At 43.8% G+C, this 18,699-nt stretch overlaps 1 protein-coding gene and 1 non-coding gene across 2 annotated transcripts; both read right to left on the reverse strand.

The window, feature by feature from the left end:
- Nucleotides 1–9,978: 9,978 nt before the first annotated feature.
- PNP (purine nucleoside phosphorylase) lies at nt 9,979–18,317 on the reverse strand. Its single transcript, XM_029951245.1, has 6 exons — nt 18,190–18,317; nt 15,330–15,499; nt 11,447–11,550; nt 11,070–11,245; nt 10,750–10,940; nt 9,979–10,599 (listed from the first exon to the last, which is right to left on the reverse strand). The coding sequence occupies exons 1-6, from the start codon at nt 18,198–18,200 to the stop codon at nt 10,382–10,384; spliced, it is 870 nt and encodes a 289-aa protein (XP_029807105.1). The 5' UTR covers nt 18,201–18,317; the 3' UTR covers nt 9,979–10,381.
- Nucleotides 14,125–14,275, reverse strand: LOC115303058. Its single transcript, XR_003913783.1, has one exon. It is a non-coding gene; the product is annotated as a U12 minor spliceosomal RNA (small nuclear RNA).
- Nucleotides 18,318–18,699: the final 382 nt, after the last annotated feature.

The raw sequence follows: 18,699 nt of genomic DNA on the forward strand, positions 1-18,699 counted from the left end.
TTCAGAGAGATTTCTAAAATGTTAAAATTAGCTCACAGACCTCAATATTTACAATCTTACACGTAAGAAAACAATCTTGAAAGGACAAAGGACAGCCAACAACAGTATTTTAAAAAACAAAAGAAAGAAAGAAAAACCCTAGGTCAAGAAAACAAACACAAGTGCCCCTCAATCTGCAAATGAGATATTTTCCTGCACAAAGAATCATCCCATGGGGAAACAATAAAAATAAAACTAAAACTTAAGAGTAAAGGGACTTGCTTTCTCTTCATGAAACCAACTCTGGTGCCCTGGTCAGGTAATAATGATTGTTGGGGCAATTAGCTGTCCGAGGAGCAGAAGCTTTTTCCATGGGAAGCCCATATACCCTGGTAGGGTCACCAGATGGACAAGCCAGTCCTACAGCACGGTGCTCTTATATAGCAAGTTACAAAGCCCAGGACAGAAACCACTCACCAAAGAGAAACTGTACCTTTTCTGTACTTTCTTGATATTAGAGACCAAGTTCATTTGGGTCGGTAGACCTTGGTGCAGAATTAGCACAGAACAGGTACACGGTAAGGGTTGGTAAAGCAGAGATGAAGTGAGGGAAGGAGAGAATGAGAAAGAGAGGGAGATATCCCAAAGCAAAGCTCTAGCCCACAGCCTGGAAGATGAGCTCAGAAGAAAGGAAGTGTCCTTTACTCCTGGACTCTAGTGACAGGCTTCCTGGTTCCTACGCTCTTAGAGAGTCTCTTTCTTTCCTCCCCTTGCATAGGGTTGCTTTGGCTTAGCCAGTCAGGTAAGTGATTGAAGTTCTGCCCCCAAAGATGAGAGAAGTAAGAAAAGAGAAAACATTTAGAATCTGTAGTAAGACATATTGATAAGTAAGATATTCAGACCTTCCTGAATTCATACTGAGCTTCTCAGCTGAGACACTGTTGTTATACAGGAGAATGGGTGCCTGGGTGGCTCAATCAGTTGAGCGCTGGAGTTCGGCTTAGGTCTTGATCTCACAGTTTGTGAGTTCGAGCCCCTCATTGGGCTCCCTGTATCAGCACAGAGCCCTCTTCAGATCCTCTGCCTCCCTCTCCCTCTGCTCCTCCCTGATTTGCACAAGCTCTCTCTCTCTCTCAAAAATAAACTTGGGGAGGGGGGAGAAAAGTGAACTGATGTGATGTTTACAACATCTTACTTTCAAATGGCTCAGGAAAAAAAAGTGTGTATGTGGTACAATGCTAACAATTGATGGTGGAAGGCACACTAGTGTTTATCACATTATTCTTTTGAGTTCTCTACAGGCTTCAAGATTTTCAAAGTAATAAGTTGGGGACAAAGTGGACATTAAAATTTCCAAAAAATATGTCAAACCCACTGTCCATAGACCAATCCCATAACAATGCCTATCTTGACTGAGGGATTCTTTTTTGTTCTTTTTTGTTGTTGTTGTGGTTTTTTGTATTGCCCAACTAGTCTACATTAACATTTATTACTTTTGTAATCACATAAGATTTTTATTCTATTTATCTTTATTTAAAACTTATTTTTAATAATAAAATAAAGGTTAAAACAGATTTATTTTAAAACTACCTATTTTTAAAGACCACAGCAAGGACTTTTCCTTCTGCCCCAGTGGCCTCTCTCACTGCACCAAACCCCCAGCTCCATCACCCTGAACCCAGACCCAGCCAGGCAAGCTCCTTACAAACCATACCCCTCGTCTGTGCTCCCTGCATGTCACTAGCTCCGTAACCTTCCCACAAACACTTCCCTCGTAAGCTACTGGCCACCAAAAACATACTCCATCTAAATTGCTCTAAATGGCTTCTTTCACCCCTGACTGCACCTATGTGCAAAGCTTCCACCCATAAACTAGTCCTTCCTGAAAGTTCCTGTGTAACCCTTTCCCCACCTATGCCCTCTGAGTCAGTCCCTGATGAATTTCTCCTGATGTGCTGCTGAAGATTTCTCAACTGCTAACACAAAGGGTTGCCCCTCCATGCCAGATGAAGCAGTGAATTGCTCCCACTTTTGTCTGGGATCAGTCACAGTTCCCATTCCTCATCTCCCATCCTGCAGCAGGCCCAGCAGAAATGGACACCCACGGATATACGGTCATTGCAGCAGGAATTTGCCACCAAGCTTAACTCCTCTTATATTTTATATTCAGACCTTTTATATTCAGTCTAACCATGTTTCAGGGCACCTGGGAGGCTCAGTTGGCTAAGTGTCCAACTACAGCTCAGGTCATGATCTCACAATTCATGGGTGTGAGCCCTGCTTCGGGCTTTGTGCTGACAGCTCAGCGCTTGGAGCCTGCTTCAGATTCTGTGTCTCTCTCTCCCTCTGCCTCTTCTCTGCTCATGCTCTATCTCTCTCTCTCTCAAAAACAAATAAAATTTAAATAAATTAACAAACACGGGATGTGTTTCCACACAATACCCACATGAGTCACTCCCTGTAGATTCAGAGACATGGAAATGGAAATCCTAAATTTGAGTCCTGAGTTAGCCATTCCTTAGCTTTGTGATAGTGAAAAAGTCAGGTGACTTTTCTCTAAGCCTCTCTTTTTTCATCTGAAAATTGAAAATGAGAATAACGTTAATAATACTTACTCAATGGTCTCTATCAATATCAAAAGGAAAAAAAACAAAGAATGTAAAATCTTCTGTAGGCTATAAGACACTGCAAAAATGTTACATGCGTGGTTATTCACATTAAAGGTCCAGTCATAGCTGGAGTGTCTTTCCCCGCTCCCACTAGCGATTAGGTCTTTCTCTACTTGGCTTTTTTTTTTTTTTCCTTAAAACCTGGTCACACATTTTGGGCATCAGTGTGAATGGTTCTTCCGGAATGACTGTGGCAGCGATTACTCCAGGGGAATCTGTCTATAATAACAGTGGTCTAGCCTCATTTAAAAAAACAAATTCCTCAACATAATAGCTACAACTTCCCTCTCTACTAGCCATTCCTCCACACTCAATCAGCTTTATAGTTGCTTCTTTCTCTCCACATCTCAAAGGCTAGCCACATTATTCAAGTAAGTCCCAAAGTTTGGAGCCTTTGGGGTCTTTAAACTAGATTTGAGTGTTGAGGTTCCAGGGAAGTCAGGTTACATTCCCTCTAATATATTTGAAGAGTATGGAACAGTCACTACCTGGCAGGGACCGCCTTGTAGAACTTTCTCTGCTGCCTTCTTATTGACAGCTACCGAGTCAAGCCAGGCTCCCAGTGTAGACTCATTTTCTTTCACTATCAAGGGCCCTTATTGCACAGCCCAGTTGTAACTGTACTATAAGCAAGCCATAAGGCACCGTATCAATAATCAATTAACGGTCCCATTTAACTCCCAGATAATAGCACAACCCATCTAGTCTCCTTCCTCGTTATACCCACGGCCCATTGGGTTCTTCTGATTTCAAGATGTCTCCCATCATGAAAAAATGTTTTGGTTTTAATTTTAAGCCTCTTTCTGTGACCCAGCATTCCTCCTCCAGCCACGACCTCCCTACATAACAAAATTTCTCCAAGAGGTTGTTTGTACATGTTATCTCTTCTTCCTCATCTCTCATCCTTTCTGGTATCCACTTCAACCAAGGTGTTCATCCTTGTGGCTGCACTAAGACTACTTGTCAAGCAAGGATTTGACCATTTGTGGGAAGCAGCAGCAAGGAGCTAGTAGGGAGGGTGTGGTTGAGCAAAAGCTCCGTGCCCTTACCACCCCTGCAACTGTCCCAGTTCCTCAGAGGTTAAATCTCTTGAGATAAGATGTTAATTGTACAAATGTCCTTCAAGCTTCCTGAGTAAAATGTTAATTGGATATATGTCCTTCAAGCTTTGGCAATCATTAAGGTAGTAATGTCTCCAGGAAGTGTGGTACAACGATAACAGTAAGAACAGAGAAAATGTTATCTAGAAGAAAAAAGTCTTTTCACAGCTGTGTCTGTGTTATGTATAAAACTACTTGCATGTGAGAAATTAAGCAGCAATATGAGCACCGCTCCTGTTGTCCCTCCCGTTTCCAACCTTTGATTCTCTCTCCTTTTCCTCATTCCCTTATCCTCGCGTCCCTGCTTCTGTGTGCCCCTGCGTGCACTACATTCTCTTCACTTGCCCTCCAGGACATCCTACTTCCCCCTACCTCACTAATGGTCACTTTCAACTCCTTTACTGGGTCCTTCCTCTCATTCTGATTTCTGTCCCTATATGATATCCAGATCATTTGCTTTAATTCCATCTATATGCTAATGACTTCCAAATTTGTATGTCTAGCTTACATCTCCTCTCTTTGATTTCAGATTCATTTATCCACTGCATACTCCTCTTGTCCACCAGGAGGTCCAGACTTCAAACTACACAACTAATAAAGCAAACTCTTGATTACTCACCGAAAGTGCTCCTCTAAGGGTGTCATCTCAGTAAAGGGCAATTCCATTCATCTAATATATCAGGGCAAAAACTTAGGAGCAATTCTTGATTCTTATCTTTTATCACATGCAATTTCTAAACTAGCAAGTCCTATCAGCTCCATCTACAAATATCTCCAGAACCTGACCTCTTCTTACCACCTTCATTACCGTCACTGGTGGTAACTATCTTTTAGCCTTGTCTACTGCAGTAGTTTCCTATCTGAGCTCCCTACTTCCATTTTTGCCCCCACACCATTGAATTTCTACAAAGCAGGCAATGAGGGATTTTTTTTTTTTAAAGATAAATCAGTTAAAAATCCTTTCAGTAGCCTTCATGCTCAGAATAAAACCCACATTTCTTACCATGCCCTACAACACCTGCCTACATCTTCAACCTTATCTCCCACAATCCTGTTGTTCACTCAGCTCTAATGCCATGGCCTTCTTGCTGCTCCTAAATTGCTAAGTCCTCCTGGAACCTTGATACTAGTTGTACCTTCTACTTCTACACTCCTCCCTAATCATTGCATTGCTCACCCCCTCATTTATTCGGGCCCCTGATCACATGACAGCTCCTCAGGGAGGACGTGCCTGCACTAATCCACTTGAAATTGTTCTCCCCTTTACTACTTTTTTTTTAATAGCCTTACTGAGATATACTTTACATATCATAAAATTAACCCTTTTCAGGTATATCATTCAATGACTTCGTAACTTTACTCAGTGATACAACCGTCACCATAAATCAGTTTGGAACATTTTCACCCCTGAATAAGATCCCTTAATACCCACTGAATTTCGTTTCCACCCTGAGCCCCAAGAAACCACTAATCTATTTCAGTCTCTACAAGTCTGTCATTTTTGGATATTTCATATAAATAGAATCAGAATAAATGGCTTTTTGTATCTGAATTATTTTACTCAGCTTGTTTTTGAGGTTCATCCATGACATAACGTGTCAGTAGTTTGTTTCCTTTTATTGCTGAACATATTCCATATATTTTGTTCACCACTTGTTTTTGTTTTCTGGTTATTATGAGTAATGTTGTTGTGAACATTTGTGTCCAAGTCTTTATGCAGATATGGCTTTCTTTCATTCTTTTAAAGACTTTAAGTAATCTCTACACTCAACATAGAGCTCAAACGCACAACCCCAAGATCAAGAGTCTCATGCTCTACCGACTGAGCCAAACAGGGCGCCCCTATGTGGATATGTTTTTATTTCTCTTTGGTAGATACCTAGAGTGAAATTACTGGGTCATATTGTAGGTTTATGCTTAACTTTTTGAGAAACGGCCAAACTTTAAAGTGGCAATAACATTTAACTTTCCCATGAGCGATGCATGAGGGTTCTTGTTTCTCCATATCCTTGCCAACATTTGTTGATGTCTGCCTTATCTATTATAGACATTCTGGAGACTTGAAATAGTCTGATTGTAGTTTTAACTTGCTTTTCCTTCCTCTATTACTATCCATTTCCTCACTTTGATTATTTTTTCTTAACATTTACCATTACCTTAGATATGTTTACATTCGTATTTATTTACAGATTGACTCCCCCAATTTAAGGTAAACTCCATGAAAGCAGGAATATTTTCTTGTTCTTCTCTGTTCTCTAATCCCTGGAACATTTATTAGGTAAATGAATAGACATACATTCCTCATGTGTTCCTCTTTTTCCTGCCAAGCAGCCCAGAAAAATACACTTGCTGAATGCCTGAGACACTGAAAAGCTTCAAGCTTCCTCAAGGCAGGCAACAGTTTATAAATTGATAATACTGGTTTTTGCATACATGGGCATATGTGCACATACATACATACCAGCATTTCTGTGTATGGCATAATCACCTGATTATCAAAAGGACAAAGTTCAAAATAAATGGAGGGAAAAAATGGACAAATGCAATAGAGGGTCAGGTAAAAGGTATGGTTACCTGAGTGGCTATTATGTTGCTAAATGTCAATACAAGGTGCAGATTGATGGCAAGACCTGACACAGGCATCCCTTGAATAAAAACTGAGGAGGATTATTTATCTCAAGGGTGCAAAATAAATCAGAGAGATGAACATATTTTCCAATTTAGGACTACAAACATCTTGACTCTAATGCCTTTACCAGAAAGGTGTATTGTTACTGAAACTCTAAGTAAGCAAAGGCCCCATTAGACTCTATGGAAATATAGCAGTATCTTTCAGTCCAGTCTAGTTGTACTCATAAGTGAGTGTGAATATGCCCAAAGCCCCTCCTTGGCTGAAGGCACGTCATGTGTCTAAGGGTTCCATGATACACAATACTACTGCAGAATGTGGTTTGGTTCTTTAAGGCATCTCTCTCAGACTCTCCAAGCTAGTAGATCCTTGTCTGAGAACATTCCTGAATTGAGTATTGTGGAACCATAACAGGGATCAATTTCCTAGGTCTTGAGAATCCTGCTAACAAGTCTTTAGACCAGCCATAAAGCTATCTTGAAGTGAAGAGTTAGTAAGTAGGAAATATTCTAGAAGATAGACAGCCAAAAAGAAGGACAGAGTAGCAGAAAATATCTGAAATTACTCCTACCATAACTCTATCCTAGTTTTTTTTTAAACACTAGTGGCTCTTATCCTTTTATAAAGGAGGAGGGAGGGTTGGCAGAGTCAGCATCCAAGGAAATGACCCTCTCCTGGGCCTCAAGTTCAGATACATAATTTTGCATTTCAGGAGCTTCATAGGCTCCCTTACATTCTATCCATGGATGTCCAGAATGAGAACCTTTCCACTCCAAAACAAGTATATCAAAAACAGCCACTGTGCCAAATATCAACTTTATCCTTTGCCAGCAATCAAATTATTTTCATACTTTGTTTGATGGACTGAAACTAACCATGATGGCAATTGTATATTGTTGGAGGAGGGGAGCAGTGAGATATTGAGCTGGAATTGACCTTAGACAACTTTGATGGTTTGCATTTATAGGACTAGAATACGTCAGTACTACACAGAGTAGTACTATATTCCTACTAATCTTTTATGCAGGACCTCAGGTAGAGATAGTTCCAAAGAAAACAGGAAAAAGGAAGACTAAGGCCAAAAAATCAAATAGCCAGTAAGCAAAATGGCATTAAAAAAAAACAAACCATGAGGGGCACCTGGGTGGCTCAGTTGGGTAAGTGTCCAACTTTGGCTCAGGTCATGATCTCAGGGTTTGCAAGTTAGAGCTCACAAGGGGCTCTGGGCTGTCAGCCCAGAGCTCTGAGCCTGGAGCCTGCTGCGGATTCTGTCTCCCTCTCTCTCTACCCTTCCCTTGCTCACACTCTGTCTCTCTCAAAAATAAACATTAAAAAAAAAATAACAGCGAAAAAAGAAAGAAAATAAGAAAAAAAAGAGATTGGGAAGAATGATTGTAAGTTTCCCAAAATGAAAAAAATCAGAACAAAAGTGAAAATGAAAACCAAATAGAAGAGTAGGGGGCCTTTGACCTGAAAAGGTCACTCCAAACAATATCAAATCTAATCTCTTCTAAACCTAAATTCTGGCAAAAAGATTAAAGACTGGAAATCTTCCATTTCCATTCAAGTCCAATTTTACAATAACAGAAAAACCAGGCAGAGAGCCAGTGTTTGTTCAAAAGATGTCCTTTAGAAACACAAAGTGGTTATGAAAAGCAGATGCCTGTTTACAAAGAAAAAAATGAATGCAAATCTAAGCCAAATCAGATTTAGACCAGAGGGCACAGCACAGGAAAAACAACTGTAGCCTCTCCCACCTTCTTTTAAAGGGACAGCAGTGGTATTATCTGTCTCAATTCCTTTGTTTTTTTAAAGTCCTAATGTCCATTCCTATCATAGACTTGTATGTATGTACGTATGTATGTGTGTATTTATAGTGGTGGGGAGGGGAAGAGAGACAGTGAGGAGGAGGGGGAATCTTAAGGACAACAAATACATATTCTTCTTGAATCTAGTATTCTATCTAGAAATTAATTTATGATGCCCTTTACAGGGTAAATGAGCAAACCCATCTACTAAGTCTAAAAAGCTAGAGATGTGCTTAAATATTCCACTTGTCTCTCTAGGACATGTTTTCAGATGGTCCTTCTCATTCCTGAGCCATCTCACTAAGAGCCAGATCAGGGGAAGACAGCTGAACACCACCTGCAATCTCTTGTAACTTCCAAGTAGTTTGCCCATGTCTCCTTAGAGACCTGGATACGTGCTGCTCTGATCACACCTCCTGTGATGACTCAAACATGCCTACGTTTTATAGCCCTGTGCTTTAGCTCACCTTGTGTGAAATCCTTTTACTGCCTTCCATCCTTTAGGGCTGAATTCAAAAGTTTTCTATGAAACTTCCCTTATGCAACCCAGTTCTCAAGGTCCAGTGTATACAACGGCTCTATCTTTTGGGCTCCCATTAGAGATGTAACATGTGCAATATTCTATATGATCCTAGATTAACGGGTAATGGTTTCACAAATATATCTCTTAAGATTGAAGGGCAGTTAAAGAGAACCACTGTTATATTCTCAGTTTAACATTCTTAGCTGACTGTTACAGAGGTAATTCAATAACTTGATTAAAAGAAATGTTTATAAGCCATCTCATTAGATGAACAAGTCGCATACATATCTAAAGGACACATAGTACTTGCCTCTAAACCAGCTTGCTTATGGACAAATGGCAGATGCTAGGAGATTGTCTCAAGGTCCAGGTAGGATTTTAGAGCTGGTGGGGTCAGGTACTTAGGTCAGTTACCAAACAAAGGATGATTTAAGAGGTTTTGAAAGCTTTCCATTGTAAATTGAAATGCCATTACTACTAGAGGCTCATCCAGCTAGATCTTTTATCAAAAGGCAAAGAGGCCTGGGTAGGTAGTGTGGTTTTGAAATATGCCATCCAGCTGGTTGAATGCAAACTGATGGTGAAAATAGTGCAGTGAACCAACAAGGGCAACACCTGATGTTGTGTGACAAGGGGGTTCTGACTGAGCAAAAGTGAAGAGAAAGGCGAGTACCCAGAAAGGAAGCAAGAGGGAAGGAGATGCTCTAAGAGAAGTATGAGCCAACTTCACAGGTTCGCCCCGGGCTGGCAAAACTCTAATCTACACGGAGTGGCTGCTGGCAGAGAAAGAGGTAGCATTGTAGTATTCAGTATTCACTACAACGTTGTCAGAATGCAGAGAAGGAATGTTGGGTTGTCATTAATTATGGCAGAAGTTACAGTAGGGAGGAGAAAGAAACCAACAGGAAACAGTCAGGGCTTAACAAAGCAGGCACTGTGGATCAGCCAAGACCAGTGAACTGGTTCAGATACTCATGAGGGTGCAGACAGGGAGCAACACAATCAGAAGGAAAAGGTCAGAGGCAAGGCTGGTCTGAGGAAAGCTGCCATCTTGTACCAGGTGTTAGCTCTTCCTTCATCTTCTAACATCTGTATCTTTCATCTTTGGTGTTCACTCATCCCTTCCTGCATTGACACACCACCTCCTCTCAGTTCTTAGAGGCTTGTCTCAGAAGCAGATAGTCACACTGGACATGTGATCTCAGTCTTTCATGCCAAACTTGGCCTGTGCTCTAAGCCTTATCCCCAAATGCACAGAAACATGAAGAAATAATTTCATCTTTTTTATTCTCAGAATATGAATTGGTACTGGACTGGGTGGTCTGGCCCTTGTGGGAGGCGGAATGAAGTCTTCAGGAATGTGGTATCATCTTATCTCAAAGAGATAGCAGTAGGTAGTGTGCCAAGTTCACAGTCCAAATCACACCCAGAACAAATACATGGCTGTGTGGTAGGGCGTGGGCTCTACCTCTTGAGGAAGAAGAGGGGTAAAAACTATTTTGAGACAGCTGAGCAACAGAGGAGCCAGCACAGAAGGGCCTGTAGGAGAAACAGATCTTCCTCTCCTTTCTCCTACTACTGAAGGGCAGAGAAACATGACCCCAGCAAGGGGCCAAAGCAGGTAATAGCTACTTGGATCCTCTTAGGAAGAGGCCAGACCTCTCCAGAGCTGGTTAACTGCCTTTGCCAGGCAGTGGAATACTGGCCATAAGAATAGAGATGAACTGTTCTAATTTCTGTGCAGCTTTCTTCCCGGCCTCTAGTACTTCCTCGTGAGTGGCCTTCTCCTTGGTTTCATAATCCGTGACCACTTTGTTAGTGATGAGGGAGAAGCCAAAGACTCGGAGTCCACAGTGCCTTGCAACTATAACTTCTGGCACTGTGCTCATGCCTGAGGAGAGAGCGGGAAAACAACTGTCAGGGTCCCTTAAGTCAAATCTTCTCCCAGTTTACAGTCTAGGTCTACAGTCTTACATCTTTCCACCCCTATTTTACCAGACCCCTCCCAGGTCAAGCCTCTAGCCCGAGTTCCCCTTCTCACCAACAGCATCTGCCCCCAGCTTCTGCAGCAGCCGACACTCGGCAATAGTCTCGAAGGAGGGGCCTGCCAACATCACATAGGTGCCCTCCTGCAGCTCTCTCTGCTCCCCCATTTGTTTCCAGGCACTGTAAGCTTTCTGCCTCATATCCCGGTCATAGGCATCAGACATGGCAGGGAAGCGAAGTCCAAACCTAGGGCACCGGTTGGAATCTCAGATTATTGGAACATAATGAGCTCTGACTCCCAGACAAGTTCTTAAACTGCACCCAGCTATTACACACACACACACACACACACACACACACACACAAGATACATACTTTTCCTCATTCGGCCCTACAAGAGGGTTCGAACCACTGAAACCAGGGAGGTTGATGTGGTCGCGGATCAGCATGATATCTCCAACCTCGAACTTGGGGTTGAGTCCTCCGGCTGCATTGGTGACTACTAGGGTGTCCACACCCAGAAGGGAGAAAACTCTCACTGGGAAAGTCACCTTACAGACAAAAGATAAACGATAAGAAAGTGTTCTTTAAAATTTCCACCAACCCACCCACACATATATGCATGATACACACCATGAAAGAGAAAGGAGGGGACCAAAGTCATCCTAGCCCAGGTAGCTAGGTCATGAAATGAGGCTGAGAACTTTCTCCCCCTTCTTCTGGATCCAACCAGGCTTATGCCCCTGATTTACCTTGGAGAGTGGGTAGCCTTCATACATGTGGAACCTGCCCTGCATTATCACGCAGGCTCTGCCATTCAGGAACCCAAACACCAGTCGACCGGCATGACCTGGCACTGTGTACAATAGAAAGGAAGAAGAACGGAGATAATGTTTCCATACAACTCATATCCACGGAACACCCAGTACAAGCCAACTCATGGTGCTCAACGTGGGAGGGTATACTTAAGCAAAAGATGACATCACTAACTCCTTTCAGAAAGCTGAAGTCTGGCAGAGAGAGGAATAAATCATAAACTTACCAATAACTATATAAGTACATCCTGAGATTAGAGCAATGGGGGTAAGGATGTTTGAAGTGAACCACATATCACAGGAAAGATTATTTTTTTTTAATTTTAGAGAGAGAAAGAGTGTGAGCAGGGGAGGGGGGCAGAAGGAGAGACAGAGAGAATCTTAGCTTAAGATTCTCCGTGCTAAGCTTGGATACTGATGCGGGGCTCGTTTCCACAACCCTGGGATCGAGGTGAGCCAATATCAAGTTGGCTCAACTAACTGAGCCACGCAGGTGTCTTAAGGGTTTTTTTTTCTTTTTATTTATTTTTAAGAGAGAGCGAGACAGCATGAGCAGGGTAGAGTCAGAGAGAGAGGGAGACACAGAATCCGAAGCAGGCTCCAGGCTGAGCTAGCTGTCAGCACAGAGCCTGACACCAGGCCCGAACCCACAAACCACGAGATCATGACCTGAGCTGAAGTCAGAAGCTTAACTGACTGAGCCACCCAGGCGCTCCAGGTTTGTTTGTTTTTTTTAAGAAAGTTCAAAGGAATGAGCAAGCCATATTCCAAGAGAATAAAAGTGAGCAAAAAATATAGAAAAAGTGGGTAATAATAAATGCAGTGAATGCAGTCCTTATAGACTTTTCCAAAATTTCTAAAGTTCTCAAAATGTGTATGCTTATTTATTACCCTAACTAAACCATGTGCCTCTTCACTCTTGAAAGGGAGTTCATAGTATATTCTAGCTTCCTGAAAAGGTTACTGAACAACAGGGAAAGGAGCTGAGTGTGGACCCACGCAAGTCTTCTCCACGATGACCCACAAAACAGTCCTCTGGGAATACTGCCCCCGGTGGGTCCTGCAGTGGCTTGGGAATGCAAAAGTAACTCCCCACACAGACAGAATAACCATTATTACCATTTCTCTTGCCTGGCATTTCTCCTCTAATGGAGGCAGCCAACCTATCCCCTAGGGAATGGGTGGTCAAGAGAGAGGGACCAAAATTAAGAAAAAGAGTTCAGCGATAGTCAGAGACAAAAAGTTTGTTTAAAAAAAAAATTACCAGGGGCTCCTGGTTGGCTCAGTAAGTTAAGTGTCCAGCTTTGGTTTGGGTCATGATCTCATGGTTCATGGGTTCAAGCCCCACGTCGGGCTCTGTGCTGACAGCTAGCTCAGAGCCTGGAGCTGCTTCGAATTCTGTATCTCCCTCTCTGTCTGACCCTCCCTTGCTCACACTGTCTCTCTCTGTATCTCAAAAAAAAAAAAAAATTTTTTTTAATTACCAGTAATAATGCAGAGATGACAGAGTTAGGAAAACCTGAATATAAAAAATAGGCTGATAAAGTTTAAAAATTAATCCACTAATAATTTAGTGCAGTGCCTTTCTCAGTGGGAGGGAGGAATTGCGGGTGGGGCCAATGTCATTGCTCTTTCCCTTAGAAAACTTTGCACTTTGCCCTCTTTTTAATATTTCTTTACCCAACCTCCATCCCCACCTCCCTGCTTTGATCTTCCAATCTTGCTCCAAAGGGTTTGAAAAATATCTGTGCAAAGTCTTAACTCTCTGGAGAAAAGAGGAAGGAAGGTGGAAATTTATAAAATTAATAAATATATCATGCGAAGTTAGTTATCTGAGAATAAGTAAACCATATAAACTACCTTTGTACTTATTTTACTCGGTCCCTCCCACCCCTTTTTTCCCAGAGAACTGGCTAAGGTTGTTAACCTAATAAGTTTCATAAGCCCTTAGTAGAAACTGTCGGTAAATTTAAAAGATTCAGCCAACACAGGAGGGGTGGGGGGCAGCAGCAGGGGCACCTGGGTGACTCAGTCAGTAAGGTGTCTCTTGACCTTGATGAGATCAGGTTATGATGTCGTCCTAGGATCCAGCCCGGAGTTGGGGTCCTCACTGACAGCAGAGCAGAGTCTGCTTGAGAGTCTCCCCCATTCTTTAACCCTCCCATGCTCTCTCTCAAAATAACACACACACACACACACACACACACACACACACACACACACAAGGGGGCACCTAGGAGGCTGTTAAGCACGACTTTGGCTCAGTACATGGTCTCAGTTTGTGCGTTGCAGCCCCACATAGGACTCTATGCTGACAGCTTAGAGCCTACCCCGCTTGGGATTCTGTCTCCCTCTCTACCCCTCCCCTGCTTGTGCTTTGTCTCTCTCTCTCTCAAAAATAATAAACATTAATTAAAAAAAAAAGACAACAGTATTCAGCCAACATGGAGAATGCTGAAGGGAAGTGGAGAGTGGTGAAGGGCAGTGCAGGGCCTCTACGGGAGGCCCACGGTGGACCCATAAACCCTCAGGGTTAATCCAAGTTATCACTTATAGGAGACTATCCACCTCATTTTTCTTTCATACCAGTCTACTTTTTCAGTGTTAAAAGGGGATGGACAGATCGTGACTCTCAAGCATCCCACAAAGTAGGTGGGTCATGTTAGGGGCAACTTTTACTTGCTCAAAAATTCATCTTACATTAGCTGCGAGGATTCGTGTGTCACTCTAAATTGTTATTTTCCTTACTCATGAAGTTTAAGGCATGGCCCTTTCTTTTTGTTTTTCATTATTTTTTTTATTATTTATTTATTTATTTTGAGAGACAGCACGAGCAGGGGAGGGTCAGGGAGAGAGAGAGAGAGGGAGGGAGAGAGAGCGGGAGAGAGAGAGAGATACAGAATCTGAAACAGGCTTCAGCCTCTTGAGCTAGCTGTCAGCACAAAGCCCAATGTGGGGCTTGAACCCATGAACCATGAAATCATGACCTGAGCTGAAGCTGGACGCTTAACCGACTGAGCCACCCAGGCGCCCTCCCCGCCCCCCTTTTTTTAAGGAAAGGCTACCCCCAACATGGGACTCAAACTCACACCTGAGACCAAGAGTTGCATTCTCTATCCACTATGCCAGCCAGGTACCCTGGCCCTGGCCCTTCTAACCACAGCCTTAGAGTTTCCTGGCTGTTATTAGGATGCTGGATATGCTACCCTCAGATCCATCATTGCTCCAGGGTGCACAGGGAACACCTGCTCTTTCCCTCCTTCAAAGCATCAGTGTGAATCAGGTCTTGTGCATTCGTGTGTCAGATGTGTATTGTGTCTGCAAGAACACAGCAGTCAGTGTGTTCATTTGTTGCTGTGCACCAGTGAGTGCCTTATCCCGAGATAGGAGCTAGAGCTGGGGAGTTTGGGAATGGCAGGAAGACAGGACAGGGGTCACCTGACTTTGTCCATATAATCCGCAGACTGAAAGAAATGGGAGGGATGTATGCTGGTGGGTGACCACGGCGTGAATGGGGGAGGAGTGCGAGTGAGGTGCTGCAGAGCTTTAAGGGGCTCTGAATCATTAGAGCATAAAAAATACGTCATCATATGCTACCATTGCCACACACGTCCCGTCTGTATTATGAAATTTCTACTGGGGGAATTTCCTTCTAAGATCATTCTGATTCTTAGTGGTCTTTTTTTCCTCTCTTAACCAGGTTGTCTTTAGTCAAATGCTATTCAGGATAATTAGGTGCAGGGCTGGTAAAAGCAGGGCCTTCTCATCAGAATCCCATCAGTATCCCTCAGTCCAATCCCTCACTCCCCTTTGCCAGTACCTGTACTTTGGGAAAAGTTTGGTATCTCACTGTAGTCAAAACTCTGGGCCTCAGTTAATTTATTGGCCAGACCTCCTAACCCAGAACCACAGATCACTGCCACTTGAGGTCGGTGCTTGGTGCGGCACAGAAGCCATTTTGCAGTGTTCTCATAATCTTCATAGGTAAATCTAGGAGAAAAGGAAAATCAGGTTATGTTTTGCTCCCATTCCAAGGGCATCATAGACTAATTACCTTCAGTTCACAAAGGCTGCTAGGAGTGCTGGGGTGGGAGGAGACCCAGAAGAGGCCAAAGAGCTACCCTACAAGGGCGGATCCTCTCTCTTAGCAGGGGCCACACTACGCTCATCCACCCACCCACTCCTCTTTCTGAATCAGACCCACTGAAAGTATGATGGGAAAGACCCTCCTCATTCCAGAGCCTGGCAAAAGTTAATGATGCCTGTGTTTCCACCCCCAGCCCCAAATTCAGTTTTGCTACCACTGGCAGGTTTAATTATTTCTCTTTATGAGAAGGATTTAGAGAGGAAGGGATGATAAGTCTACAGAGAAGTACAGGGAAATAATAAATCAAGAAAGTAAAAGGACTGAGGATGAAGGCTGAAAAGTATACTCGAAATGGTATTAAGACCTTCCTTAGAGCAGTGACAAACCCAATATAATGCCCAACCCTCCAATCCTCCAACCTATCAGTAGGACACTCAAAATGTAATTACTACCCTGAAGGCAAAGATAAACCCAATTTCCTTTTGGATCTATGCCCTCCAATTCCTCCCTCAGACACTTTTATTGGTTGACCCCCGCCCCCCAAAAAAGGCAATGGGAACACTCCATGATAGTAATCTATGTGCCAGTTAGTTCCCCCAGATTCCTATTTCTGGGACACCCATACCAATATAGATCCCTGTCAAATGAAATTGCAAGGAGTAATTCAAGACTAATCAAGCACAAAAGGAGCAGACGGAGTCCACAACTTTGGTTGTCAGTGGCTGAAACAGACCTGTTTCAGCATCTGATTGAAAATACAAATTCTGAGCCTAGAGATCCATAATTCTGGGCAGTATCCCTAGGATCTTTTTTTTTTTTTTTTTTTTTTACAACTGTCCTAGGTAATTCTGATTAAAAAACCAGGTTTAGTGACTTCCGGTCTAGAGGAAAGCAGAAGTCAACCTGGGTTCTTAGACTCAATTCTGTCTTTTTAAACAAATAAGTATGTTTCAAATTCTTTCCTCAGGTAAAAAGAAAGGTCGGTAATTGGCCACACCTATCTTGACCCCACCTATCTTATAGGTAGTTTGAAAATTAATTAAAAATTTATCAGTAAGCTCCGCTCCCTGCCTTTGTTCTCCTCCCAACCCTCTCCCATCTCTCTTCTCTTCACCAAGGTTCTTTGCAGTTCAGAGACCTAACCACATGCACTTACCATACCCACACATCCCCAAGAACCAGAACCTCTCACAATTCCAGTCTAATTCTTAAACACCCATCTGGAAAAATCAAAAGTTGAAGGAGGGGACAAGTGGAACTGAGGTGTGACAGAGCTGAACACAGCTAACCAAGCCTCCAAAGGAAATTCTTCTCTTCAAAAGCAGAGCCCTTGAAACCAGATAACTCTACAACAGGCTACCCTCTGGGAAGTAGCTGGGTAAGGGATAGGGGTGGGGACAGGGGAGCTGGAGCCACAGGATGCAGGAGAGAGAAGCAATGAAATAGTAAAAAGTTAATCAAAGAGCATCCCCAAGAGGTGCAAAAGAAATGAAAGAAGTATGAAGCCCTGGTCACCTAGCATGTCTAGCGACTGCTTATAGGACTTGTTCAATTAATAAGAATTTCCTTCTCTCCTTGGAGACTTCATCCACAACTTATTTTAATTTTTTTTCTTTTAGGGGCGCCTGGGTGGCTCAGTCAGTTAATTAAGTGTGGGACTTCAGCTCAGGTCATGATCTCCCAGTTCCTGAGTTCGAGCCCCGCCTTGGGCTCTGTGCTGACAGCTCAGAGCCTGGGGCCTGCATGGGATTTTGTGTCGGTCTCTCTCTGTCTCTGTCTCGCTGCCTCTCCCCGGGGCCGGGCTCTGTGCTGACAGCTCAGAGCCTGGAGCCTGCTTCGGATTCTGTGTCTCCCTCTCTGTCTGCCCCTCCCCCGCTCACGCTATGTCTCTCTCAAAAATAAACACTAAAAAAATTTTTCTAAATACAAAAATAAATTTTTCTTTTAAATTTTTAAGTAGGCTCCAAGCCCAACGTGAGGCTCGAACTCACGACTCTGAGATCAAGAGTCACATACTCCAGTGCTTAAGCCAGCCAGGCGCCGCGTCCCCGACTTAGTTTAATTGGATCTCCAATTTGGAGGGAAAAGAGGTGCTGAGAGGAACTTCAGAGAGCTCTCCTCTGAAAGAAGAACCAAAAGAACCTCGCGGCTTTACTTAGACTCCGCAGAGGAAGTGAAAAGCACAAGGAGTGAGTGCGTTGATCTCTTCCCGGCTGCTGGTCGGCGTGGCTGGAGGATAGGGAATACGCCTTCCCTACAACTTGCACATCAGTGAGTGCGCACACGCACATAAAATACACCCGCCCTCTTTCCCAAGTAGAGTGCACGGTACCACACGTGTCCCCTTCCTGCTCCGGTGGCGCCACCACTACCCGATTCCTGCGTGCGCCGCCCCGGCTGTGGCTGGCCGTCTCACTGCTCTGCCGCTCTGCAGCGCCAAGGGTTCCCCCCGCCAGGCGTCTCTACATCTCGCCGAACACTCGCTCTCTCTCCAGGTCCCCCAGGGCCCAGGTGTCGGGCTTCCAGGTCTCAGTGACAGCCATTCCCCCTCCCAGGGACCTCCCAGGTTCCCCGGGCCTGGTGCTCGTCTCACCGGTTCTCCATGGTGTCACCGCCGCCTGAGGAGCCCGCCCTTCTCCCCTCGGATCCGGTCTGCTGAGCAGGACCGCCCTACGTCGAGCTGTCCCCGCCGGGTGCGGTGTGCACTGTGAGAGCACTGTTACTCGCTGCTGGCTTATATCCCAGCCCGGAGTCCCCAACCAATAACAGCCGAACACGCAGGCCTGCCCCCATCTCCATGGCTACACACCCAGATTCAATCGCCCGAGGATAGGCTAACAACTTAATCTGCATTCTTTGCAGCACGCCCCACCCTACTCTCTGGGGACATCTACCACTGTATCCCTATGTGCACAGGGCTGAAGTTTCCCTCTAGGAAGTCTATTCCAGAAGAGGGCTGGAAGCCGGGGGAGATCCAGAAAACCTTTTATTTGGAACCCCATTCCCGGATGTCTAGAGCAAACCGTGAGAGATTTGAAAAGAGAAAATTTTAAACCTTGTATCCTGCAACTCCAGAATGAAATTAAGTGAGCCTGTGTCTGAG

This window comes from Suricata suricatta, chromosome 9 (assembly GCF_006229205.1).
Source record: "Suricata suricatta isolate VVHF042 chromosome 9, meerkat_22Aug2017_6uvM2_HiC, whole genome shotgun sequence".
NCBI lineage: Eukaryota > Metazoa > Chordata > Mammalia > Carnivora > Herpestidae > Suricata > Suricata suricatta.

Coding starts and splice junctions, on each gene's coding strand:
- PNP (XM_029951245.1), bottom strand. Junction 10,941..11,069: donor GTAGGGCCGAATGAGGAAAA/GTATGTATCTTG, acceptor CCGGTGCCCTAG/GTTTGGACTTCGCTTCCCTG. Junction 10,600..10,749: donor GCTGGGGGCAGATGCTGTTG/GTGAGAAGGGGA, acceptor CTCTCTCCTCAG/GCATGAGCACAGTGCCAGAA.